This window comes from Misgurnus anguillicaudatus, chromosome 24 (assembly GCF_027580225.2).
Source record: "Misgurnus anguillicaudatus chromosome 24, ASM2758022v2, whole genome shotgun sequence".
In the NCBI taxonomy this organism is placed as follows: Eukaryota; Metazoa; Chordata; class Actinopteri; order Cypriniformes; family Cobitidae; genus Misgurnus; species Misgurnus anguillicaudatus.
The window spans coordinates 41,920,651-41,948,255 of NC_073360.2; the positions used below are offsets into that span (position 1 = coordinate 41,920,651).

The 27,605-nt window shown below is 40.4% G+C and overlaps 2 protein-coding genes across 4 annotated transcripts in view; both read right to left on the minus strand.

The window, feature by feature from the left end:
- LOC129437097 (uncharacterized) overlaps nucleotides 1-27,605 on the minus strand; it is a 524,696-nt gene that overhangs the window by 294,356 nt on the left and 202,735 nt on the right. The window lies entirely within an intron of this gene.
- LOC141361392 (uncharacterized) lies at nucleotides 779-13,794 on the minus strand. The gene is made up of 2 exons (XM_073862516.1): nucleotides 13,240-13,794; nucleotides 779-2,343 (listed from the first exon to the last, which is right to left on the minus strand). Exons 1-2 carry the CDS (start codon nucleotides 13,553-13,555, stop codon nucleotides 1,229-1,231), a joined length of 1,431 nt encoding a protein of 476 aa, XP_073718617.1. The 5' UTR covers nucleotides 13,556-13,794; the 3' UTR covers nucleotides 779-1,228.

Here is a 27,605-nt window from a genome sequence, read left to right on the forward strand (position 1 = left end):
ATCGGATCTCTAACAAAAGTCATTCACAGAAATGGAATTATCCCAACATTTTGCTCAAAATTTGAGAGGATAAAAGAACAATTGAAGGTAGGGTGAAACGTTTTTATTTTGTTGTTTTTAAAGCAGAGGGTGTTCTTTCATTTGATATATTGTATGTTTATATATCTAAAGAAGAACATTTTTCTGAAAGGCATTAATGTTTAACTAAAGCTGGGTGGCAACTCTTTTAAAAAACGCTGGCAGGGAAAGTGTTAAGCATGCTTCCAAGCATATTTGATCCACACGTCAACAGTTGCACGGTATAAATGTTAATGTATAAATTAGATGAATGTTGATTTATGAAAATAAACACCACAGTCTTAATGAATCATATTTTCATTGTGTCTTTGCTGCGTCTGTTTTGCTTGGGAACCGCTCTGTTGCAGACACACTTGAGTCTGAGGAACTACTTTGTTTGGCGGAAGACTAATATCTGTACTAATATAATTACAACTTATTTGCTGTGTTTTATTATATGAAATCCTGCTATACATAATTTGAAGCAACCGTTTTATAAACGCAATAAGCCCCGCGAAGCAGTGGGTTGCCGGTGCATTTTGTAGCGGCAGAGGGGGTTTTAGGCACTCCGCTTCGCGTCGTGCCTAACAACGCCCCATGGCCGTTGTGGAATGCACTGGTGGCCCGCTGCTTCGCGGGGCTTATTGCTTTATTTCACTCATAAAAAAACATTAAAAAACAACAGTTTCATAGTAAGAAAAAATAATACTATGGAAGCAAATGTGGCTCAAAAATGTCTTTACTTCAAACTTTCCTTAAAATATCTTCCCTCATCAGAAACAAAGAAATGTATACAGGTTTGTAACAACATGAAAGTGAGTAAAAAATGACAGAAATCTAATTTTTGTGTAAACTTTCCCTTTAAGGATATCATAACTTAAAATAAAACTAGAAAGCTTTAAAATATGGGACCTTCAAGTAATTTTTCGTCCTCCATAATACAGTACTGTTAAATTAATCTTAAAACATGAGCAGCACTGTTTTATTTCATTTGTATGTTTGTTCTGTTCTATTTATCTGCGATATTGCTCATACTTGATTATTTGCTCTTATTTTACTATTAACTTTTAACAATATTTAAACTTTAAGTTTTTGGTTCCATAACCTTATTAAGGTCACTGGTGCTTTACAACATTTGATGGTTGATTAACTCTTCCCACAAACATAACAGTTAAGGTTTCTCTCCAGTGTGAACTCTCTGATGGACTTTTAAGTTACTTGAACAAGTAAACACCATGTCACACTGAGAGCATTTGTAAGGTTTTTCACCTGTATGAATTCTCATGTGACTTAGTAAGGTATGCTTTACACTAAAACTCTTCCCACAGACACTACAGTGATAAGGTTTCTCTCCAGTATGAAGTCTCTGATGAGATTTTAAGGAACCTGACTGAGCAAACATCTTGTCACACTGAGAGCATTGGAAAGGTTTTTGTCCTGTATGAATTTTCTTGTGATTTAGTAATGAAGTCTGTTGACTAAAACTCTTCCCACAGACACTACAGTGATAAGGTTTCTCTCCAGTATGAACTCTCTGATGAGATTTTAAGGAACCTGACTGAGCAAACATCTTGTCACACTGAGAGCATTTGAAAGGTTTTTGTCCTGTATGAATTTTCTTGTGATTTAGTAATGAAGTCTGTTGACTAAAACTCTTCCCACAGACACTACAGTGATAAGGTTTCTCTCCAGTATGAAGTCTCTGATGAGATTTTAAGGAACCTGACTGAGCAAACATCTTGTCACACTGAGAGCATTTGAAAGGTTTTTGTCCTGTATGAATTTTCTTGTGATTTAGTAATGAAGTCTGTTGACTAAAACTCCTCCCACAGACACTACAGTGATAAGGTTTCTCTTCAGTGTGAACTCTCTGATGAAATTTAAGATTGTGTTTGGTTCTGAAGTAATTTCCACATTCAGTGCAGTTGAAAGGTTTTTCATCACTGTGTGTCCTCATGTGAACATTTAGATCAGAGGAAGAGCCAAAAATCTTCCCACACTGCTCACAGTGAAACTGATTCTTCTTCTTCTTCTTCTTCTTCTTCTTCTTCTTCTTCTTCTCTCTGTGGTCTTCTGAATGAAGTTTTTTCTCTTGTAAGGTAGTAAAGCTGATCTCAGATCTGGTGAAGAGTTTCTGTTCTGTGTGTTTTCTCTCATGTCTCTCTAAATGTCTCTGTGAGCTGAATGTCTTTTCACAGGTGATGCAGGAAAGAGTTTGTGCTGTCAGTCGCTCTTTTGATGTTGAGGACGTTATTTCTATATCCAAACATGAATCACTCTTCACATCTGAAAGAAACATGAAAAAATTAAATTGTCTTTTCACTCTTATTTACACAAAGAAGGATGAAGAATTGAGATTCTGTATAGTGATGGGAAGTGCAACTCTTTTTTGTGAACCAGTTTTTTAACGTACTTTACGTAATGACGTCATTCACATCTAATTATCATCCAGGATGTTAATCTAATCAAAATAACAAATGATGTATTTCAATGATGATAAAAACCAGCTAAAACCAGACCGTAACTGTTTGTAAGTTACTTTTCTCTCGGCTGCATGAAGGCTAAATTACATTCTCTAATCGGAAGCTTTAAAAATTTATTTAGCCTGTTTAGAAACGTTAAAAATGTGATTGGTATTAACTACAGCAAAACGCAGCAAAAATGAAGACACACTGTTTCGTATTTTTGTGGTGTTGTTAATTTCTATTAAGGTAGCCTATTAATGTTAGCATCATCTCAGCCTTGTTGGGAAACATATAAGTTACAACTAATGCAGCATCTATTTCTTACTTATACAGGTTTGTAATTTGTAATAGATAATATATGACAACGTGAACTTTAGTGTACTGTACCTTTTTACATGGTTTTACATTCACGTGCGATCCCCTGTTGCTGCGGTGCGTATCACATCACGTGTCACAACAACCAGCACGAGACATTAATGGTGTTAGTTTTCGCCAGTAGGGGGAAATCTACTACTATTTAATGCAGATCAGTAGCAGAGCTTTCCTGCTGTCTTAGTTCCCTGTTGAGTATGCACAAAACGCAACCGAAAAAAACTATCAGTCGGAATCTTTGCAAATGAACGATAGTTATTGTTATCGGCGTGGATTAATCAGCAAATCTGATGAATCGGTCGACCTCTAGTAAATGTGCATCGAAACGTGCATTTTCAAACAGACATATGTGCTCCACCGGAGATTCCCTTTGTCCATGTTCTTGTGGATCACAGAAGCGCAGAAAAGTCTCCATTTCTTTTGTATATTACTGTTTGAGGCTCATGATGTGTCATTACCATGTACAGAGCTCTAATTGTTGCGAATTCTTTATGGTTTATCTATTATTGTATGTAACTTATCTGGTTAATGTGTTGGGTTACGTGAAATGCGCAGTGCATTGTGTAAAGCATATACGTTTCTAGCGTAAGTGTGGTATTCTCTGTTACGAAAGTATACTAGCTGGAGTTGACGTAGAGTTCGCAAGCTTTTCACTCGTGTGCAGCATCCTTCAGTGCAAGTTAAAGTTTATGACACAGTAAGTTCATATCATTATACCATGTTTAATGATTAATGTTTGTGTGCACTGTAACTATTTCTGGCACTACGCCAGTTTTGCCGCTGTTTCGTGATCGCTATAATTATCGGTGTAATCGCGCTAACACGTGCGCTAGCACGGGTGCTTATAACACTAATACCTGCAATATATGTTTAGTTCTTCTCATTATGGGCATAATCCTGTATTTTATAGTTTGTTATCTGTTGCTATAATAAGGCTGCATAACGTGATTTATGCTATTATATTTCTTTCTGTAGTTTATATCCTTGCTTAGTGTATATATGAGAGTTCATGATGTTTCATTTGTAATACGGTTGAATCCGTATATAGACAGGTTATTTATTATGTCTTATTTGTTTATTACAGAAACTACCTCAGTTGTATACTGACATGTGTACAAGGTTGAAACTTGCATAAATAAAAGTGGAAACGAAATCTGATGACTCCTCCCTAATCAGAGTACTGAAGTGGTTAACAGCCTTTAAAACTAGCACTCAGTGGGGCAATTCCCAACAAATGGTCCTTCGAGCGGGATGTTGACTGCTTCAGAATGTCATCAGATGACAAACCAACGTCACTTCTCCATGCTGATGCACGAGTAAGACCATCACGGCAATGTCAGACCCCCAAGCGCCTTGAAGATTACATCCTTGACTTCCATCACCGACCTGCCCTTTCCTCCAGTCCTGTTCAGAGGGACTCAGAGGAGCAGAGAGGAGCAGCAGCCGCAGTGTATAGTAGTCAAGCAGATGCAGCCTTTAGCCAAGGTAGACAACGAAACACGCCCAGTCCAAGTCAAGCAGACGTACTGAGTATGGACTCATTGTCTAAACTCATGGAATCCATGAACGCGAGGGAAGAAGAAGAGACAGTTGAAATGGACAATCTTCTAAGGAAGCTAGACCGACTTAAGAAACGTAAGCACCGCCGTAACGAAATGATGGAACACATTAAATCTTTCTTGAGGGAAGAGGAGGAACATGATGACGATGAACCAGTACAAGCTAATGCATCATCACCGCCATCTCCAACACCGTCTAGTACATTAAATCCTCTGCCCATACACCCACCTGACACAGTGTCACATGTCAGCACACAGGCTTCTGTATGCATCCCAGTGAGCAATGAAGAACAGTCACGTAAGACAGATGCTATTGCTAAAGCAGAGGTAGAGAGTCGCAATTTTGGATTCACTCCAATCCATCCACAGCAATCAAAGACTGCAGGTTTACTGTATTCTCCAATCTCCTCTGGCACAGCATCTCCAGTCTCACATCAACCACTACCATCTGAGCCTATTCTATCTCATTCTGCCAGATTTCTGCCTCTTCAAGAACGAATTGTAGTCAATGAAGCAGAACGATCATTTCAGCCTCATGAGCAGAAGCTGATGTCACCAATACCGGTCTGTCAGCATCCCATGACACCTCACGGCTATCTTGCAACATCACATTCACAGATACAGCCAGTGAATGCATTTTCTTCATTCAGTTATGTCCCTCCTTATCAGATGCCATCAACATTACCCTCTCAAGACATGATACCTGGCTTACTTCCCTCCATGAGCCCTGCTGCAGTCGCTCATCCACAGTTGTTACCAGCCCAGACAGCAGCTCCGCTGGGGTCAGCTCAGCGGACATTGTATAGCCCCCCTAAACCTAAAATTCCAGACTTCACCAGTGACAGTGAAAGAGAATTTGCGAATATGAAGCTGGCATTGGACAATTTGCTTGAGCCTTACCCGGAACTAACAGAGAAGTATAAATATCATGTACTGTTAGAACACCTTAAATTGCCTGAAGCTCAGATGATAGCACAGTCCTGCCGACATCACCCATATCCGTATTCAGCGGCTATGCAAGCACTTCAATTACAGTACGGCCAGCCACATCAGTTGGCACAAGGTGAGATTGCAGCCATCCTCACATCACCAGATGTCAAGCCCAATGATAGCCACAGCTTTCAGAGCTTTGCTTTGCGAGTTCATCTCCTAGTCAGCATGCTGCTGTCCCTAGAGGGACCTAGAGGGATGGAGCTTAATTGTTGCTCACATGTAGACCGCCTACTTAGCAAGCTGCCAAAGTACCTACGAGATGGCTTCATTGAGTTCCTTCAACAGCAGGGAAAGCTTAACTCTATTAGTCTTAATCCCTATAATCTACAGGACTTCGCTGGATGGCTGCAGGTAAAGGCGCAGCAGCAGAGACTGTCCATTCGATTAGTACAGCGTTACCAGCATGAGAGACCTCCTGGGGTCAGTAAAGAGAAAACCCAAGCTAAAACAAAGGGTTCGAGTTTAATTGTTTATCATGGTGCATCTCAAGCCGAGACTGCGCTCCCTACTCGTCCCAAAGAGCTCAAACCGAAGAAACCATTCAAGGTACACTGCCTCTTTTGCAACAGTAAGGAGCACTACATTACTCGTTGTGATAACGTCAAAGAGCAATCGGTTGCTGACCTGCAGAAGTGGATTTCTGATGGAAAGAGATGCTGGCGATGTGCACGATTACATGTGCCCGAAATATGCAACCTCAAAAAGCCATGTTGTGACTGTGGTGGAATACATCTGCAGGTGCTTCATCGTATAGCACGTGATGATCCAACAAACTGTACATCAAGCACATCAGAGAGTCGAATTTACCTTACCCCTGCTAGCGCGACCAGCAGAGTGTTTCTCAAAGTGGTACCAGTGTTGCTACACAGTGGGTTCAGATCTGTGGAGACTTATGCTATACTGGATGATGGAGCACAGAGAACCATGATCTTACCAATAGCCGTCCACAAGCTTCAGTTGGAGGGTGAACCTGAAACACTGGCTCTACGTACAGTACGCTCCGATGTCACCCATCTGTCCGGGCTCAAGATTAACTTGGAAATTTCCTCTAAAAGTGAACCAGGGAGGCGCTTCCAGATACGTGGGGCCTTCACAGCTTCAGGTCTGGACTTAGTAGAGCAATCGTATCCAGTGCAGAGACTTCAGAGACGATATGCTCACCTCAGAGAGCTTCCGTTACAGTCATTTCACAATGTGCGTCCATTGGTGCTGATCGGATCAGACCACGTCCATCTTATCACAGCAGATAGGCCGGTCCGTCGAGGATTAAAAGGTGGTCCGGTTGCAATGCACACAGCCCTGGGATGGGCCCTACAAGGGGCAGAGGATTGCATGCCAAGCCACGAATCAGTGCAGCAGTGTCTTTTTGTTTCAACTGACTGTCCAAATGACTTGCTCTGTCGTAATGTTGAGAAGCTATGGCAACTTGACATTCTGCCATACCGGAATGAAAAACTGGTGGTTCGATCAAAGGAAGATCAAGAAGCAATTAAACTTCTCGAAAGCCGAACGCAGAGGATTGAAGTTGAAGAAATCCAACGGTATGCCACACCCCTCCTTCGCAGACCTGGAGCTCCAAAACTCATGAGTACAATTCAATCGGTTATGCCTAGTCTGAGGAGCACAGAGAGGAAACTTCAGAGAGACCCAGATAAAGCTGTTGTCTACTCTGGTGAGATTAATAAGCTCATTAAAGCAGGCTACGTTACCAAGCTCCAACCTGAAGAAGTTGCTAAGTCAGAGGAGGCATGGTACATTCCCCACCACCTTGTGTACCACAATGATAAACCAAGAGTGGTCTTCAACTGCTCGTTTAAGTATCAAGGTCTTTCTCTGAATGATCAACTTCTGCCAGGGCCTGCTCTTGGCCCATCATTGTTGGGGGTCCTTTTGCGATTCAGACAACACCAGGTGGCTGTGAGTGCGGACATCCGCGGAATGTTCCATCAAGTCCGTCTGTTGCCTGAGGACAGACCTTTACTCCGCTTTATATGGCGAGATTTACATTGTGAGAACTGTCCAGACGTCTATGAATGGCAGGTTTTGCCGTTTGGTACGACTAGCAGCCCATGTTGTGCCATTTTCGCTGTACAACAACATGCTCGGAGTAACCAAAAAAATTACCCAGGTGCTCTACAAACAGTGCAGCAAAGTTTTTATGTGGACAACTACCTGGCAAGCTTTCCAACCACATCTGAGGTCAAGGAAACAGTTGATCAACTGCGCAGTCTTATGTCTGAGGGTGGATTTGACCTTAGACAATGGGCTAGCAACCAACCATCAGTGATATCACATCTACCTACGGAAGCAAGGTCCTTGGCTGCAGAAGAGTGGTTGGGGCAGATTAAGACTGATCCCATGGAGCCAACATTGGGTCTCCGATGGAATTGTGCTGCTGATACCTTAGGATACCACTATCGTCCCATTGAATATGCCGCATTAACAATGAGAACAGCTTACCAAGTCCTGGCCACGCAGTATGATCCCTTGGGCTTCATTGTGCCTTTCACCACCCGAGCGAAAGTGCTCATTCAACAGTTATGGTCCAAACAAAGAGGATGGGATGATCCAAACTTGCCGCCTGATCTTCGTGCGGCCTGGAGCACCTGGGAAAGTGAGTTATAGCATCTTAGTGCCATAACTATTCCTCGTTGTTACTCATCAGGTCCCAAAGATGATCTTCAAAAGTATGACCTCCATGTGTTTTGTGACGCATCCGAGAGGGCGTATGGGGCAGTAGCTTACTTAGTAGAGTCCACCAAAGATGTTACTCATACTTCTTTTGTTATGGCCAGATCGCGAGTGGCTCCCAAGAGGCAACAGTCCATGCCTCGCTTGGAACAATGCGCAGCATTAGCGGGAGCACAGCTAGCAAAGCTTCTGAATGATGAAATCACTCTCACTATCCAGCAGACAATTCTTTGGACAGATTCTACAACTGTGTTAGCGTGGCTTCAGTCTGACTCTTGTAGGTTCAAAGTCTTTGTTGGAACGCGAGTCTCAGAAATACAGGAGTTGACAGAGCCCAGTGCTTGGCGCTACGTGGACACGCAGCAGAACCCAGCAGACGATATTACAAGAGGTAAATCACTCTTCAGTTTTACCGAGCCTGGTCGTTGGAGTCAGGGACCATCATTTTTAAAACTGGATTCTGAGCATTGGCCAAAGAGACCTGAACAGGCAACGTCAGATGGGCTACCTGAACTGAAAGGTTTCACTGTATGCTGCCTAACCATTACGGTACCAGATCAAACCCTTCCAGATGCTGCTCAGTTCAGTACATGGAAAGATTTAGTGGAGGCAACTCGACAGACATGTCGAAAAGTGACAGATGATTCTGATAACACCCAGCTCATGGATCACAGTGAAGCAGAATTGGTCCTACTGAGAGAGTGTCAAGCTCAGAGCTTTCCTGAGGAAATAGCAGCTCTTAAAACAAACAAACTCATACCAAGCCACAGTCGACTAACGTGTCTTGCCCCAGAGTGGGATCCAGAAACTAATGTAATCAGAGTCGGAGGGCGATTACGGAGACTGGAGAGCCCAAGTGTAGAACAAATTCATCCGATAGTGCTGGATCCGCAGCATCCAGCAACAAAGCTTCTCATTAAAGACTTTGACGAGCGCTTGTTGCACCCAGGTACAGAACGGGTGTATGCAGAAATACGGAGGCAATATTGGATCTTAAGGGGACGACAAGCTGTTAAACACCATCAGCTTAACTGTGCATCCTGTCAACGATGGCGAGCTCAGCCCAAGGTACCACCAATGGCAGATTTGCCACCTGAACGGCTCAGGCTTCTCTGCCCCCCATTTTATTCTACAGGAGTGGACTGTTTCGGCCCGTATCATGTCAAAATAGGCAGAAGGGTTGAGAAACGGTGGGGTGTCATTTTCAAATGCCTCACCACAAGAGCTGTCGACATAGAGCTTCTCAACTCCATGGATGTGGACGCTTTCCTGCTTGCTCTTCGGCGATTCATAGCCAGACGTGGCAGACCAAAGGAAATCAGGTCAGATTGTGGCACAAACTTTCGTGGTGCCGAACGAGAACTGCGAGAAACCTTTGCAGCTATGGAATCCCAATTAAAAGAGCAATTAGCCGATTATCAGATCCTCTTCAAGTTTAATCCACCCAATGCTCCACATTTTGGTGGTGTTTGGGAGCGAGAGATCCGCTCCATTAAAGCTGCTCTTCAGGTAGCAGTTGGAAGCCAGTCTGTCTCTGAAGATGTCCTGTCTACAGTTTTAGTAGAGGTAGAGGGCATTTTGAATTCAAAACCCCTTGGATACGTCTCAGCAGATGTTGCAGACCTTGATCCCATTACACCGAACCTTCTCCTTATGGGGCGGCGGGATGCATCACTCCCTCAGGTGGCATATGCTCCTGGAGATATGGGGCGGCGCAGATGGCGCCATTGTCAAAATCTTGTGGACCAGTTTTGGTATCAATTTACAAGGAACTACTTACTTGGGCTCCAGGTACGTCAGAAATGGCACAAACCATCAGACAATCTGGCAGTAGACTCAGTAGTTCTGATAGTTGATCCACAACTTCCCCGAGCTCAGTGGCCTATTGGTAAAGTGGTTAAGACTGTGGTCAGTAAGGATGGATGTGTGAGAATAGCAGATGTCCTTGTCAGGGGCAAAGTGTACACCAGGCCAGTTGCCCGTCTGATTCTGTTGCCAGCCTTTGAGGATGATACTAAAGACTCTTAAAGAATTCTCTTACTTGCACATTTGCTGCTCAAATGTGGGGGCGGCTGTTGTGAATTCTTTATGGTTTATCTATTATTGTATGTAACTTATCTGGTTAATGTGTTGGGTTACGTGAAATGCGCAGTGCATTGTGTAAAGCATATACGTTTCTAGCGTAAGTGTGGTATTCTCTGTTACGAAAGTATACTAGCTGGAGTTGACGTAGAGTTCGCAAGCTTTTCACTCGTGTGCAGCATCCTTCAGTGCAAGTTAAAGTTTATGACACAGTAAGTTCATATCATTATACCATGTTTAATGATTAATGTTTGTGTGCACTGTAACTATTTCTGGCACTACGCCAGTTTTGCCGCTGTTTCGTGATCGCTATAATTATCGGTGTAATCGCGCTAACACGTGCGCTAGCACGGGTGCTTATAACACTAATACCTGCAATATATGTTTAGTTCTTCTCATTATGGGCATAATCCTGTATTTTATAGTTTGTTATCTGTTGCTATAATAAGGCTGCATAACGTGATTTATGCTATTATATTTCTTTCTGTAGTTTATATCCTTGCTTAGTGTATATATGAGAGTTCATGATGTTTCATTTGTAATACGGTTGAATCCGTATATAGACAGGTTATTTATTATGTCTTATTTGTTTATTACAGAAACTACCTCAGTTGTATACTGACATGTGTACAAGGTTGAAACTTGCATAAATAAAAGTGGAAACGAAATCTGATGACTCCTCCCTAATCAGAGTACTGAAGTGGTTAACAGCCTTTAAAACTAGCACTCAGTGGGGCAATTCCCAACACTAATAATATCGCTATGATGAGGTAAATACAGTTTAAAATTCTTGGTCACCTTTAAAAACTCTAGAATTCAGAAAGTTAACATGTTTCTCAATCTGAAGGCTGTAGCCTCCCGAGGTCGCATATGCAGGCTGATGCATACGACATTAAGCCTGGTTTATTTAAGTTAACTGCGCATTACATTCAAAATTTATATATGCATATTACAACAATTTGGTACACAAAACGTATGGGTGGATTATTTTTGGCTCTGTGATAAGATGTTCTCTCTTGGTCAAGGTTGCGAAAAAGTATCAATCTGCACTACCAGTACAACAACAACGTGTGTTTTCAGCACTGTGCAGACATTATAACCCCAAAAAGGTTTCTCATTTAAAGGGAAACTTCACCCATTTGCATTAGGCTTTGTATAGTTAGAGCCATGTTTTTGAATGGTCATGCATCATTTCCTGAGACAGGAGAAATACAGATTTCAGTGTTGCACTTCCTTCTTTCAATGATGTAAAAAATCATAATTTTGCATCATTGAAAGAAGGAAGTCCAATATCTTTGTTGAGGGGTTGAGACTACAAACACCCCTTTTCTCGGTCAGATAGGCACCAAATTCTAAATGTATGTTACATTTCGACTAAAAATATGACACACTTTCAATAAAGATTAGTGTTTCTACGGGTGAAATGCTCCTTTAAGTCGTGTGTTGTTTCACAGATGAAAGTGATACAATAAACACGCACATAGCCGCCGATCCCGTGGTTGCTCTGGGGCAGTTAAAAACATAAGACATACATCTTATGACAGACATCTTAGTTTCATTCTTACCTTTAAATGTAACGGTTGCTTTTCTGTAATAATAATAATAATAATAATCCTCTATGACGGATGCGGTCAACACATACGACTTCCGGAAGACGAACCCGAAATCCTGGTCAGGACGCTTCCGGGAAGAATGGCATGTATGGTCACCCTAATCATCTTAGTTATGATAAATTAATAAAAAAGTTCGTACTGCCATCATTTAATTTGTAATTTTTTACAACAGTTCATGCTATAATGTTTATATAGTTTAAATCTGTTTTATTGTTCTGTGGTTTGTTTCTTTGGTTTAGTATTATGTAGCTTGCTTACTTAGGTTTGTTGATAGGTAATATTCATATTTACTTTTTACTTAAAAGTACAAACAACTTTGTCAATTCTTTATTCTAATTTGTTAATAAAGTTCAACACAACAGTGAATGAGTTATGAGTGTTGTGTTTGAATTCAGTAAATGGTCAAAAACTATCGGTTAATTTATCGGTTATTGGCAGTTAGTGCCCACCTTGGTTATCGTTATCGGCAAAATCCAACATCGGTCGACCTCTAACAATTACATCTCATCAGAGTCCTGTCCTCAAACAGTAATGTTTCCTCATTCTTATGTTAATCTCGTTCATCCAAAAAGTCAAAAACAGGCCAATCTCAACATAACACTGACTGTGACATAACAATCAAGATGCACCCCCCAACATTTCTATTACCCGCCCATGTTCTAGGCCAACTGGACGTACACAGCATAATCATCAGACATTTTTCAGGTATTGAGAAGAAACAACCAAGGACAAAAATGGCAGAACATGAATATAAATCCAAAACAGAGGTTTTAAATGCACATTAACCATCACAATGAGAAATGTCTTCAAACAAATCATTGGCAGTGTGATGGACAGTGTACCTTACATAGATTTTCAATGGAGAGTCAGAAAGCTCTCGGACTAAATATAAAACATCTTAAACAAAGTTTCCGAAGATGAACTGAGGTCTTACAGGAAAGACATGAGAGTGAGTAATTAATTAAATTATTCTTATTTCTGAGTAAAATATCCCTTTAATAAAGGCCATCCATTAGGCTATAAAAGTGTATTCGTTATAGCTTAAAAAAACATACAGGGTACGTTATTCTAGGTTATAAAATATAACTAAAAATGACCTTCTGGGAACGTTAACGTTTTTGTGTCCCTGGAACCATATGGTAACGTACTTGCTGTTGTTCTTAAGACCATTTGAGCACTTGGGGTTTAGAACGACACAGGGGTGATTTATGATCAAATTAGCATTTTGGGGTTAACTAACCCTTTAAGCCTACGTGCCCGATAAGTTTTAAAAATATCCTAAACTAAAATGTCCTAAAATTTTAGTACTTACACTTTTTGGACTTTTGATTAGTGAGTTTGTGACAAAACAGGTACTCACATGACAGTTAAAAATGATAAAAAACAACAATAATTAAGGAGACATACCTGATGGAATAAAAACATCATCTTCATCAGTGCGATCTTCCTCTTCTGTGGGTTCAGTTTTGATTTCTGTGAGTTCAGTTTTGATTTCTGTGGGTTCAGTTTTCATTTCTGTGGGTTCAGTTTTGATTTCTGTCGGTTCAGTTTTGATCTTCATCATGAGGTTCGTGCAGTCGATGAGTTTAACTGAACACATCTTCAGTTTGGTCTGCAGGATCTGCTGCTGTTCTCCAGCGTTACAGACAGAATCCAGAGACTCTGTGGAGGTTTGATCCTCCTGTAAGCTCTGTTTACTGTCACACACTGTAGTGTCCTGCATCGTCTAAACACTAAAATACACAGAGACAAGACTCTGTTTACACTCAATGAAACACGCAAGAGAGAAAAACACTGAGGATACACAAACACATCACACACGCGCGCGCTCTTTCTTTCTTTCTTTCTTTCTTTCTATAGTGAGTTTATCTGCGTAATAAAGAGCTGCATTCCCTCCTGCTGTACTGGAGAAGACGCTTCTTCTTCTTCTTCTTCTTCGGTGGTTTTACTGACAGTTTGCATTACCGCCACCTTCTGTAGTGTGGCGTAAACTCCTTGGGAAATTAATAGACGGTATGCACGTGACGTCACCTTTGGCGAAAGTGCCTGCGCGGTTACGCCCATTGAGTGGCAAAAAGACAGAGCGCAGAATTTGAGTACAGAATCTGGAAAAAAGCTGTTGTGGGATAGACTGTACTAACAGATTAACAAGAATTCAGAGCTATCGTTTTACAGACTGCCAAAAAAAGTAAATAGATCATTCATGCCAACGTCCACTGACCACAGGTGGGTTGATAAGTTGCTATGGTCACTATCAAGCAGAGGTTTTACTTTCTACTTAAAAGTATTTTTTCAAGTACACAGCAAATTTAGCAGAGTTAAAATTACGGTGTTAATGGAAAATAAAGAGTTCGGCGTTAATTTAACACTAAATTGAGTTAAAACAATTTTTTTTAACTCTATAAAAATAAAAAGTTGGTGTCAAAACAGAGTGTTACTGTAGTACCTGTAAGAAGTACCGTAAAGAATAAATTATAGAAAGATGACAACGAGAGCGCTGCAGTGATGGCTTCATTTACTTTGTATTGACTCAGAATGAATATGAAAATGCATATATAACAAAACTTCATCATATTCAATTATATTCATTACATAATGCACATTTATCTCACTGTTTTTCAACAAAACTGCATTATATTACAGCATCAATACATATTTGTATCACTGCTTTTTACTGTAGTGACCAGAAATATAAACATAAGTGACTTTTAACACTTTTCATTACAATAGAAAGATGAAGAAAGTATAATTAGACAATTTAAACAACTCTTTCTTCTTTTTACATGCTCTTTGCAAGAAAAGCTGAATATTCTGAAATGTACACATAAGCATCAAAAATGCACAACATTACTATTTCCTCTTAAATTGAGATAACACAATTAATGGACAATATCCATACAGCTGATATCTTAACCACATGGTCATTTCTAAAAGCTGTTATATCTCACATGTTTCATAAAATTAATCACACATCCAAGATGAATTTAACTTCATATAATGCATAACCCACACCTGAAACAATATAACTAACTTTTTATATACACAACATCATCAATATTGCGACTATTTATAGCAAATGGCGGCGCTCGCGTTTAACACGAGGTACCCGTATAACATGTGCTCTTGCCTGCTAACTCATGACACACTTTCAATATAGTAACATACACGGTTTTCAACACACTTAAACAATCCGTATTTCATTAAATAGTGTTCATTTTCACATAAAAGTGTATTAATTTGCAACTACCTGTAAGAAGTACCGTAAAGAATTAATTATAGAAAGATGACAACGAGAGCGCTGCAGTGATGGCTTCATTTACTTTGTATTGACTCAGAATGAAGCGCATCGCGGGCGCATCCCCTACTGAAGCGTGCGATGACGTCATCACGCAGGTACGTTAAAGGAGAATAATTAATCCAATAAATACGTTCAATTAAACACTTTTGATTTATGTGAAGTACAAATTGAAAATAAACACTATTAATGAATATAAGAAAAATAACACTTTTTATAATGCATTTAAAGGGAATGTAAACAAATCAAATGTAAACTCTTTCAATATAAATCATTTAAATTCAATAGATCACACTCAATATCATCACTGATATTCAATACATTTAAAGGGAATGTAAACCAAGAAAATGTAAACTTGTTCAAAAACAGCACTTGTGTAAACTTATTCAATAACATCATATAAGTGTAAACTCATTCAAATATAAACTCATTCAAAATCAATCACTTAAATTCAATATATCACACTCTCCCCTCCATGAAAAGATGTCGTCCCGACATCAAATTATTAAGTCACAGATATGCTCAATTCACAGTTTTAAACCTCTTTAAACTTTACCCAGCAGGTGTCTACAACATCAGACATTACAACATGGTTGTTACATGTTTCATGTACATTCACACTTTTTCAGTTATGTGTTCCCCATTGTGATATTGCTGATTTCACTTTACAAGAGTCCTTATTTGTCAATATACGAGGCACTTGTTTGTAAATAGTCCCATGAGGTAGTAATAGAAGAAGAGGGAATCATTTGCAAACTACCAACAAGTCTCTGTTAGGAAGGAAAAACAGTCCATTCATTTGCTTCAGCAAGATAAAATATGGCAAAGAGTCCTTCACGGGAAAAATTATTCAAACCGTGTCAATAAAAGGAAAATCTCAGAATGATTTGAAGTGTCTACAGTTTTAAAACTGCACAACAGTCCATTACTTTCCAAGATCTGATAACAGTCCATTGTTTTTGTTTTGCAATAGTCTCTCACTATAGTTATAAACAGTCCCTGGGTAATGTTCTGTATAGTGACATTTCATGCCTTCAACACAGACCATACAGTAACCAAATAAAGGGGGGGGAAATGTATGTGGTAGTGCAATTCAAAGTTAATAGCACACATATGTGGGCTGGGGGTAACAAAGGGGTGTTGATGACCAGGGTGTCACAGCGGTCATCCCACTAGATGCAAAGCGTGGGTAGTGGTTGTTGCCAGTTATCTGCACATTGTAGCATGATGGGAACCCAAGATTGTCATAGGTAAACTTTTTAGGTGGCCGTCGATTTCTCCTGGTTAACTGGTACCCATTTTCCTCCTGAGAAGTCCTGTCTCTGGACCTAGGTGCTGCAGCTGCTTCCATAACAGGTAAGTCTTGTTGCATAAGGTCAACAGCTGGTTCATTTTCATTAAGCTCTTTTCTTATTTCAGGTGCAGACTCGGGAAGATCAATTTCTGGCTCGGCTGGAAGAGATTGTGGCCTTGGTTCTACCACTGGAGAGTTAGATCGAGGCTCAGAAGTTACTGACGGTTGTGATAACACATTTCTGTTTTTTTGGCAATCACTGCTTGCTGGTGGTCTGATCTGAAATGGTTCCACTTGGAAGTAGTACTCATCCTCTTCACTTTCATTATCATACTCTGATTCACATTCTCTTCCCCGGACAGGTTGAGTTCGGCTTTTTCTTAGTTGAGATTTTTGCTTTGATTGGGTACTTGGAGTTGGCGTGATATCCAGAGGTAAGTAATCACAGGGAAGAAGAAGATTACGGTGGAGCACTCGTGATCGACCTTTACTCTGCTCAGGTTTTACTTCATAAATTGGTACATCTTCAGCAACTTGTCGTAGAACAACATGAACCTCGTTCTCCCAGTAATTTCGAAGTTTTCCCGTCCCTCCCCTTGGAGTCAAGTTTTTCACGAGAACCCTACTCCCTGGATTGAGGTTTGTGCATCTCACTTTGAGGTCATAGTTCTTTTTGTTCCTTTCAGCACACTTGTTTGCATGTTCTCTTGCTATTTCACAAGCCTCTTTCATTTCTTTTGTCCACCGTTCCATATACTCACTGTGACTTACAGAGGAGTTATCTGGGTTGAGTCCAAAAAGGCTGTCAATGGGGAGCCTTGGAGAGCGGCCGAACAGAAGGTGGAAAGGTGAAAAGCCAGTCACTTCACACTTGGTACAGTTATAAGCGAAGATAAGCTTATTAAGTGCTTCTTTCCAATTAGATTTTTGTTTTTCAGTCAGGGTTTTCAACATCTGTAGCAAAGTCCGATTAAATCTTTCCACCTGCCCATTCCCTTGGGGGTGGTAGGGGGTGGTCCTTGAGCCGGCAATGCCACTATACTTTCTGAGCTGAGTGAACAACTGATTTTCGAATTCTCCCCCTTGATCATGGTGAATTCTGGAGGGGAAACCAAACTTGAGGGCGAAATCATTGAATAACCGGTCAGCCACTGTTTTTGCTGATTTTGAGGTGGTGGCGTATGCCTGTGCAAATCGAGTGAAGTGGTCAACGATCACTAAAATGTATTCGTAGCCTCCCGTGCATTTGTCCAAGTGAAGGAAGTCAATGGACACCAATTCAAATGGATAGGTGGTTTTGATACTTTTAAGTGGTGCTCTCGTCTCTTGACATGGCTTTTTTTGTTTTATACAGGAGCAGGTTCTGAGAACATAATGTTCAATTTCTTTTTGCATGTAGGGCCAGAAAAAACGATCCCTAATGAGACTGGTAGTACGGTCAAGACCCTGATGACCCATCTCATCATGCAGTTCCTGTAACACAGTCTGTCTGAATTGAGTCGGTAATACAAGTTGGGTCTTTTGAGATGTTTTTCTAAACAGAATACCATGTTCATCCAACTTTAATTTATCCCATTCTCTCCAAAGACTTCTGGGTATTGAACTGTCTGAACGCCACTGCGGGAGAGGCTTGGATCCTGACTGTAGGTGTTCAATGATTTTCCCAATCTCTTTGTCATCCCTCTGAGCTTGTCTAATCTCCTCTTTTGACAGGGCTTTGAGAGTTTCCACACTTTCCTCCCCACCTGCTGGTGCAATCTGGCAGGCTAAAGCGAGGGGTGCATCTTGATCATTTTGAATCTCCACTGCTTGGATCATTGCTCCTACACCATCAGATGAAAGTTCTTCTGTGTATTCTCTCATGGTTTCTTCCAGATCTACTGGCATTCTGGACAGTGTGTCTGCATCTATGTTTTCTCTACCAGGACGATAACGGATGGCAAAGTGAAAATCTGCAAGCTCCGCAACCCAACGACATCCAGTGGCGTTTAGCTTGGCCGAAGTCAGGACATAGGTTAGTGGGTTGTTGTCACTAAACACAGTAAAAGTTGGTGCATAATAGAGATAATCTCTAAATTTTTCAGTGACAGCCCATTTTAAAGCTAAGAATTCCAACTTCCCACTGTGCATGTGATAGTTCTTTTCTGCTACCGTTAACGTCCTAGAGCCATAGGCAATGACTCTCAACTTGCCACTCTGATTCTGGTAAAGGACTGCTCCCAACCCCTGGTTGGAGGCATCTGTATGAAGAATAAATGGTTGGGAGACATCAGGAAATCCTAGCACAGGAGGCTGGATCAGGTGATCAATCAACTTTTCAAGTACCTCCTGATGGTGTTTTGTCCACTCAATTGGTGGACTTGATGGCACAGCCTGATTTTTCTTGTGAGTTTCCCTTTTACTTTTCCCTTTCCTCCGGTCCTCATTAGAATCAGCCTTGGCTTTTAACAGGTCATACAGAGGGTTGGCCACCCGGGAGAAGTCTTTTATATACTGCCTGTAATAGCTGAGCAGGCCCAGTACTTTACGCAATTCTCCCACAGTGCTTGGTGTCTTTTCTTTCAGTGCTGTCACAGCAACGGTATCTGCAGGGTCCATGCGGCTACCTTCAGCTGAGACGAGCCTTCCCAGGTAACATACCTCTTTCTTGAAAAGCTCACATTTTCTCGGTTTCAGCTTAACTCCGCTGGATTTCAGTCTTTGCAGTACTTTCCTCACTGCCTCGACATGTTCATCAAATGACTCAGTGAAAACAAGAATGTCATCAAGGTAGGGTATGCAAATTTTGTCCCGTAGTCCCTCCAGGCATTCCTCCATAAACCGTTGGAACGCGGCTGGCGCGTTCATAAGGCCAAACGGAATGCGGCACCATTCATATAAGCTCCAGGGTGTAGTGAATGCGGTCAAGGGTCTGCTCTCAGGGGACATAAAGCCCTGATGATAGGCCTTTCCTTGATCTAATAGAGAGAACCATGCATGGCCTCCTAGTCCATCGAGTACATCCTGCACCCTAGGTATTGGCTGGCGATCAGGAACGGTTTTGCTGTTTAGCTCTCTATAGTCGACGCACAACCTGAGGCTCCCATCTTTTTTTCGGACGCAGACGATTGGGGATGAGTAAGGAGAATGGGATTTCTGCACCCATCCTTGGGCAATCAGATCATGTAAGTAGTCTTTCATTTCCTGGTATAGCGGTTTAGGAACTGAAGTGTAGGTGCGAGTAACAGGAGTGTGATCATTTAAGGTAAGACTCAGTTGCAATTTTGGGATACAGCCAATGTCATCGTCTGACTTTGAGAAAACGTGACATTCCTCACGTAGCATCTGCTTTACTTGTTGTTGTTGGGGCAGAGTTAAATGGCTCACGTCGACTGGGGGATCCCATGGATCCATGTTGCCATCAACACTAATGGTTTCCTGTGGGGCCTGAGTGACAGAGGCCGTAGCTGCACTCTGCGATGTTGTGACAGGTAGGACAGATTTAACGGGTTGCAGTGTCCCTAGTTCTGTTCTGCCGAAAAGTGTGATGTCATGGTCTGTTCTATTCTGCACACTGATGGTAACCGATGGGCGAGCACCTTTTTTCATAATAAGAAGGGTGTCAAAGAGTTCAAGTCCATCAGAATGTTGTGGGTTAACATGAGGTTCAAACAGCAAGACGATATCCTGTGTCACATAAGGCACTTTTGCATGACATTGAATTTTCATAACAGTGTGCTTGGGGATGTTCACAGTTTCCTTCACCGTTCTCACTGCATACTCTTTGGGGTCCTCTGCAGACACTAAACTGATAAAGGTGTGTACCTCCTTCTTCTTGAGGCTAGGGAAAGCTTTCTTAACTGTTCTATACAGGTTAACACCAGTTCCATCAGGAAATCCATTCACTTCTTGATGCTTCATAATCTGCTCTATGACGTTATATCCAATGATAGGTCTGGATAATTCTTGGTCCTTCAGAACAAGCACAGGAATTATTAACTCTCTTCCCCTGGTCCCAGGAGATGCTAGCTTGAAGGTCATTTCCACCCATCCACAGTATGGCATGTTTGTTCCGTTGGCTGCCACCAGTTGTAGGCTATCTGGCGCTTCTGTTGCCTCAGAAATATTTCTCAGTGTCAGTTCAGGTGCATATTTTGTTTTCCATTTCTCATCTATAATACATACTTGGGAGCCTGTGTCCCATAAGGCTTCTGTCTTTTGTCCCTGTAAATAGCAGGTCACAAGGCACTGTCTGCCCACTAACGATGTTACAGCAGAATGACGGTTAACTTGGCAAGGAGTAGTTAAAATTCTGTTGATTAACTGGGTTTCGGGCTCAAGCTTTTGGATTGCGCCACATCTCTCCTGTTTCTGGGACATATCTCCCGCTCGGGTCACACCCTGTCCCTTGGGGGCAACCCGCTCCTGTTTAACGGGGCTCCTGACTGAGGTCTGGCACCTTTACTTTTACAGCCTGCTGAGAAGTGCTCGCCGCTGCCACAGATGTAGCAATGAGTGCAAGGTTCCTCTGTTTTCTGTTGCTGGCAGTTGAAACACTGTCTGGTTCGTGAAGGACGAGGCTGACGAAACTGCTGAGGGTACTGTTGTGATAGTACTCTATACTGCTGGGGATAATACGGGGGGGCTGCCACACTTAAAGGCTGAGCTGCATAATTAACTGACATGGAAGGGTGCTGAGGGAAAGGATACACAGGTGGTTGTCCATAGTGAGCTCCTAGTGTTTCATACTGTTTTGCCAGATTTGCACACTGCAAGTTTGATGGTTGCTGTGACTGAAAAGTTTGCTGTGACTGAAAAGGACTTTCTTGTGGAACAGAGGAGGCCTGCCCTGAATTTGCAAGTGGAAAAGGTGCGTTTTTTCTTACTATCTGAGTTTGACTATGTGAAAGCTGATGTGAAGACATACATGGACCTGTCTGCTGTTGGTAGTTAACCGGCTCTGGTCTCCAGGTCTGATTCTCTTGAGGTGGGGTCCATCCTGACATTTGTTGGAAGCTCTGGGAGGAATCTTGATGTAGTGGGAAAGCTGTCGTTGCTGGTTCCTTGTTACTTACTGCAAAGCACTGCTGAGGGACAGAGAAGGGCTGTTGAATTGTCTCTTTAATCTGCATGATATCTTCACTTAAGCTTTTTAGTTGTAACATGAGATCAAACTTAGGCTGCTTTGATTGACACCTCTGTTCAGGAACAGGCTCATTCAACTGCACAGCATGAACAGTACCACTTCGATCACATTTGCGTTTGTTTTGTCTTTCAGATTCATTGGAGCAAGCAACGTTGAGTTTCTCCATCAGCACTTCATCTGAGATGTTGGGGTTTGACAAGTATGGCTGAAGATCATTCTGAACGCGATCATTTTGTAGCCCTGTCAGGACAGTGTGAAGAAACATGTTTTGTACAAGGGCAGGATCATATTTTAATCCAGAGTCATCTTCTTGAGAGGCGAATAATATTTTCTGTCTGAGGTCAAGAACACGAATTAAGAAGCTTTGTGGTGTTTCTCTTGAGCGCTGAGCTTCTGTAGTGAGCTGCTTATAAAGTTCAGTAGCGTTTTTCTCCTGGTAGTGGGAGCGAAGTATTTGTCTTAACACTGGGAGTGTCAGTCCTGTCTTGCCCTCCAAATAACTTCGCAACTGAAGCCCTGGTGTTATGGCTCTGATGACAGAATCAATTATTTCCTGCTCTGGATAGCCCTTTTTTAATCCACTCTCTATCTGCCGTGCTAAACTGGAAAATGAAAGGCGATCCTTTTGTCCCGGGTCTCCTATGAGACCAGCGATCTTGAAATCTTTATGCCAAACTGGGGTAATCTGTCTCTATAAAGTGTGTTCTCGGCTAACCGAGCTGTCGGCATGCATCTGTCTCCTTTCTGCATTAGATGGCACGGTAGGACTAATATGCATAGCTGCAAACAGTTCAGTATTTTCACTATCTCTAATTGAGCTCTGAATTGTGTTCACTTCTTCACCAGATTCCTTTTCCTCCCTTACAGAAGCATTAACATTTGTTCCTATGAGCTGATTCAGTTTCTCATTGGTTGCTAAAAGCTCAGCCATTCCTCCATCCTCTAACTCATAAAGTTCAGTTCGTAGGAGATAGTTGCTTAGGAGATTTAGAAGAGACAAACGAGTTACAGTTGACTCGCTATCTTTTGTGATGTGAAGATATACACAGAGCTCTTCCAGTTTTTCACATGACAATGTGCATAATTTCTCACCGATTTCATCTTGAAGACTTTTAAGTGCATCCATCTTTAGCAGCTGTATAAACAGGGTGTTAAGAGTGCCGTTTACCTCACTGACTTGACATTGCCACTGAAGAAACCAACTGTAGTTCTTCACGTGCACTGCTCAATCAGATCTTTCTCACCACTTGTCCTGCTTCACACTGCTACACATCGGAATCGCTGAGAACGGGATGATGTTGCTAAGTGAGCTCTACCGGTCAGGGAGTTGATCCACTGAACATCTATCCCAGCGGTGCCTCCAAAATTGTAGTACCTGTAAGAAGTACCGTAAAGAATAAATTATAGAAAGATGACAACGAGAGCGCTGCAGTGATGGCTTCATTTACTTTGTATTGACTCAGAATGAATATGAAAATGCATATATAACAAAACTTCATCATATTCAATTATATTCATTACATAATGCACATTTATCTCACTGTTTTTCAACAAAACTGCATTATATTACAGCATCAATACATATTTGTATCACTGCTTTTTACTGTAGTGACCAGAAATATAAACATAAGTGACTTTTAACACTTTTCATTACAATAGAAAGATGAAGAAAGTATAATTAGACAATTTAAACAACTCTTTCTTCTTTCTACATGCTCTTTGCAAGAAAAGCTGAATATTCTGAAATGTACACATAAGCATCAAAAATGCACAACATTACTATTTCCTCTTAAATTGAGATAACACAATTAAATGGACAATATCCATACAGCTGATATCTTAACCACATGGTCATTTCTAAAAGCTGTTATATCTCACATGTTTCATAAAATTAATCACACATCCAAGATGAATTTAACTTCATATAATGCATAACCCACACCTGAAACAATATAACTAACTTTTTATATACACAACATCATCAATATTGCGACTATTTATAGCAAATGGCGGCGCTCGCGTTTAACACGAGGTACCCGTATAACATGTGCTCTTGCCTGCTAACTCATGACACACTTTCAATATAGTAACATACACGGTTTTCAACACACTTAAACAATCCGTATTTCATTAAATAGTGTTCATTTTCACATAAAAGTGTATTAATTAGTGATGTTACATTTGAAGCGAGGCTTCGGAGCTTGTGTCGAGCAAAAGTGGGCGTGCCAAATGAAGCTTTGATTCGAAGCTTGTGTTGTTAACGTTGAAATCACGTGACCAATGACAAACGAAGCTTCACTTTCTGCTCAGTCACGTGCGCGCTTCGCTTTGCGTGTCAGAAGGTTCGAACCCTAGAGGTTTTTTATGAGTTATTTGCCTTATTCACATTTTGGTCTCACATAATACTGTATATATAATATTGTATTTACTTATACTTGTGTGCGCGTGTGTTATTATATGCATGTGAACATTATTCTGTACAATACAGTATTGAATCATATGAATATTAACTCATACTGGAATTTATTGCCACACTTTAATCAGTAAATAAATGTATTATATTGACCATTCACAGACATGTTGTCTAAGCTTTATTTGTACACATAATATTAATATTCATCTGAATTTCATCAGCTTGTTGCTTCATTGACGGAGCTTTTTCCAGAAGCAACTGCTATATGTTTTATTAACCAAAAGATGGCGCTGTTTTCGACACCCTCGTTGAGGCTTCGAATCATGGTTCGAAACAGTAAGAGAAGTATCGGTGCTTCTTTCGAAGCTTCATTTCCCCATCACTAGTATTAATTTGCAACTACCTGTAAGAAGTACCGTAAAGAATTAATTATAGAAAGATGACAACGAGAGCGCTGCAGTGATGGCTTCATTTACTTTGTATTGACTCAGAATGAAGCGCATCGCGGGCGCATCCCCTACTGAAGCGTGCGATGACGTCATCACGCAGGTACGTTAAAGGAGAATAATTAATCCAATAAATACGTTCAATTAAACACTTTTGATTTATGTGAAGTACAAATTGAAAATAAACACTATTAATGAATATAAGAAAAATAACACTTTTTATAATGCATTTAAAGGGAATGTAAACAAATCAAATGTAAACTCTTTCAATATAAATCATTTAAATTCAATAGATCACACTCAATATCATCACTGATATTCAATACATTTAAAGGGAATGTAAACCAAGAAAATGTAAACTTGTTCAAAAACAGCACTTGTGTAAACTTATTCAATAACATCATATAAGTGTAAACTCATTCAAATATAAACTCATTCAAAATCAATCACTTAAATTCAATATATCACATTACCACAAAAAAAATCAACTCCTACAGCGTTTTGTGAGTGGAGTTTGTTAACTCCTAGGGTGTTAAATAGAGAAGACCTCCCACTTTTTACAGCACACACTGAACCGTGTTTTTGGATGATGCAGTTCAAGCAGAAGTCTCTTTCACTGTAAATCGTAAGTAAATGTTCAATAAATAAAATTTTGATCAATAACATTTGAGAGTTGTGAGTTATGTTTTATATTGCTGTTAGCAGGGGCGCCGTAAAGGGGGGAAAAGTTAGGACGATTCTAAGGGCCCATGAACTTTTGAGGGCCCCAGCCAAGGACTGCGCCGCAAACGCAACCCCCTCCCAACAAACATTTGGACGTGTGATGACCGTTGAAAAGACGTCCGTTCGTCACGTCCCGTCCGCGTTGAAAAATATATCCAAAATGAAAGTTGAGCCGACGTCTTTGACGTCATCTGGCCGTGAATTACACGTCTTTTCTGTACGTCCCTGGACGTCTAAATGCGCCGTATTTTGGATGTTTAAATGTATTCCTGCATAGTTTAAATATATGTTTTAAGCCCTCATATAGCAAACATGTGGACGTTTTATGACCGTTGAAAAGACGACCCTTCGTCACGTCCCATTGCGGTTGAAAAATACCCTAAATTAAAGTTGAGCGGACGTCTTTGACGTCATTTGGCCGTGAATTACACGTCTTTTCTGCCCGTCCCTGGACGTCTAAATGTGCCGTCTTCTGGATGTTTAAATGTGTTGCTGCATAGTTTAAATGTATGCATATAAAATGAATATACACCCATTGTGTAACATCGTGAAAGGCAATCAATTGTATTGAGGTTTAACACATATTCACAAAGGTTCAAAATCAGTTCAAAATTGGTCCAGTCAGACCTGAACGTCCATAAACCGTTTTAACCACGTGTACTTCACAAACACATTAAAGAATACATTATTTGTGGCCATAACAAAAAAAGAAGCATGTTCTGATTTAGCACTTTTTATTTTTTTTAACCATTTAACTATAATAACTTCAAAACACTTTCTATAAAGGGATAGTTCACCCAAAAATTAATATTTAGTCATTTATTCCCTCTCATGTTTCAAACCTGTATACCCTTCTATGTTCTGCTGAACACAAAGATATGTGAAAGAATGTTTTTAACAAAGCAGATCCCACAACCCATTACTACAATTGTAAAAAAAATATTGACAGTTAATTGGTTGTGAATTTACAAACATTCTTCAATCTTTGTGTTCAGCAGAAAATATAAAGGTATACAGGTTTGAAACAGGTGGATAAGAAAATTATAACAATTTTCCTTTTTTGGTGAACTCTCTCTTTAACACATCACAGCTGTTTGGCTTTTTTGTATCCACCACCCCCAGCTCTTCCTGGAGCGTGCTTGAGGTGGTCTGCCATAGCTGCATCTATTTCCGAGTCTGTGGCATTTGGGCTCCACCTCTTCACAGCATCTGAAGGAAGAGAAGAATATGTTTCTTTTTAAAATAAATACAATTAAAATTTTGAGGTAAATGACAGGCACTTACTTTCAAAATCTTTATGGTCTACAGCTAAAATGATATATTAATATTATATATATTATTGTACAAAATATGCTCTGCTTTAAATAAGTGTTAGATCAGTTGTGGGGGATACAGCATTTGTCCCCTCCCTCTACAAAACCACTGTGGTGCCCTTGAGAAAGACCCTTAACTAGGTGTGTCAAAAAATGAACAGGATATTTCTGATAAAGACAGGTGAGCTGTGATGTCCCCTGAATAGATCAAGCATAACAATAAAATTACAATCAATATACAAGAACAAGTTTTTTTAGATCAACATTCCCCAAATTACCTTGAATAACATAATACAAAGGTGTGCCTTTAAAAGACTTCTTTTCCAGATGTCCACCACCCCTCATATTGAACTTGGCCATAAGACAATTAGACATCAGAAGATTACTTCACCTTAGACAAATAACCTAAAAGGTCAATAAATCACAATTATATACATATTCTTTATGTCACAACTTACGCAGATCACCTTGTTATCAACATATTTGATGTATTCATAATGCACAATACACAGTCATATACAGTAGCATTTCTTACATGTTGCATTTGAAGCTGAGGCCATAGGTGAAGAATCAGGTAGTCTCCATCCGGTAATTTTTTCGTTGTGTTACCTCACCTGTACAAATAGAGTTAATTATATGGTAGTATAAAATATTAACAGTAAATCACTTCACAGTGTAATACTGCATTAGTTATGAAATCAGCTGGCTGTACTTTTAGGTCTTTGTGGTTGAGCAATGACAGATATTATAAGCTCTGTATTTGTAACTATTAACTTAGATTCAGAGAAATGTAAATATGTTTATACTCTTAGCTTTGTTGCCACTAATGTAAAATCTTGCATGACACCTTGCATGTAATTTCATTAAGTACAATAAACATACACATGCACAATGTATTTTAAAAAATACATAGTAGTGTAAAATATAAAAATAAATCACTTTTTATATCAAAGTTTTTGGATATTATGTTGACATTCAGGCAAAACCCTGACTCATGGAATACATTTTTACCTAAAAATGAGAATGACATTATAAAGGCAAAAGTGTATGCACTTAGCAGCCAAGCAATGTGTTTGTATAGTGTGGGAATGCACCAAAAAAAAGCATCAGTAGCACGTACGTCTCATAGTGTCACAGCTTATTCTAGGGTATAGATCAATCACA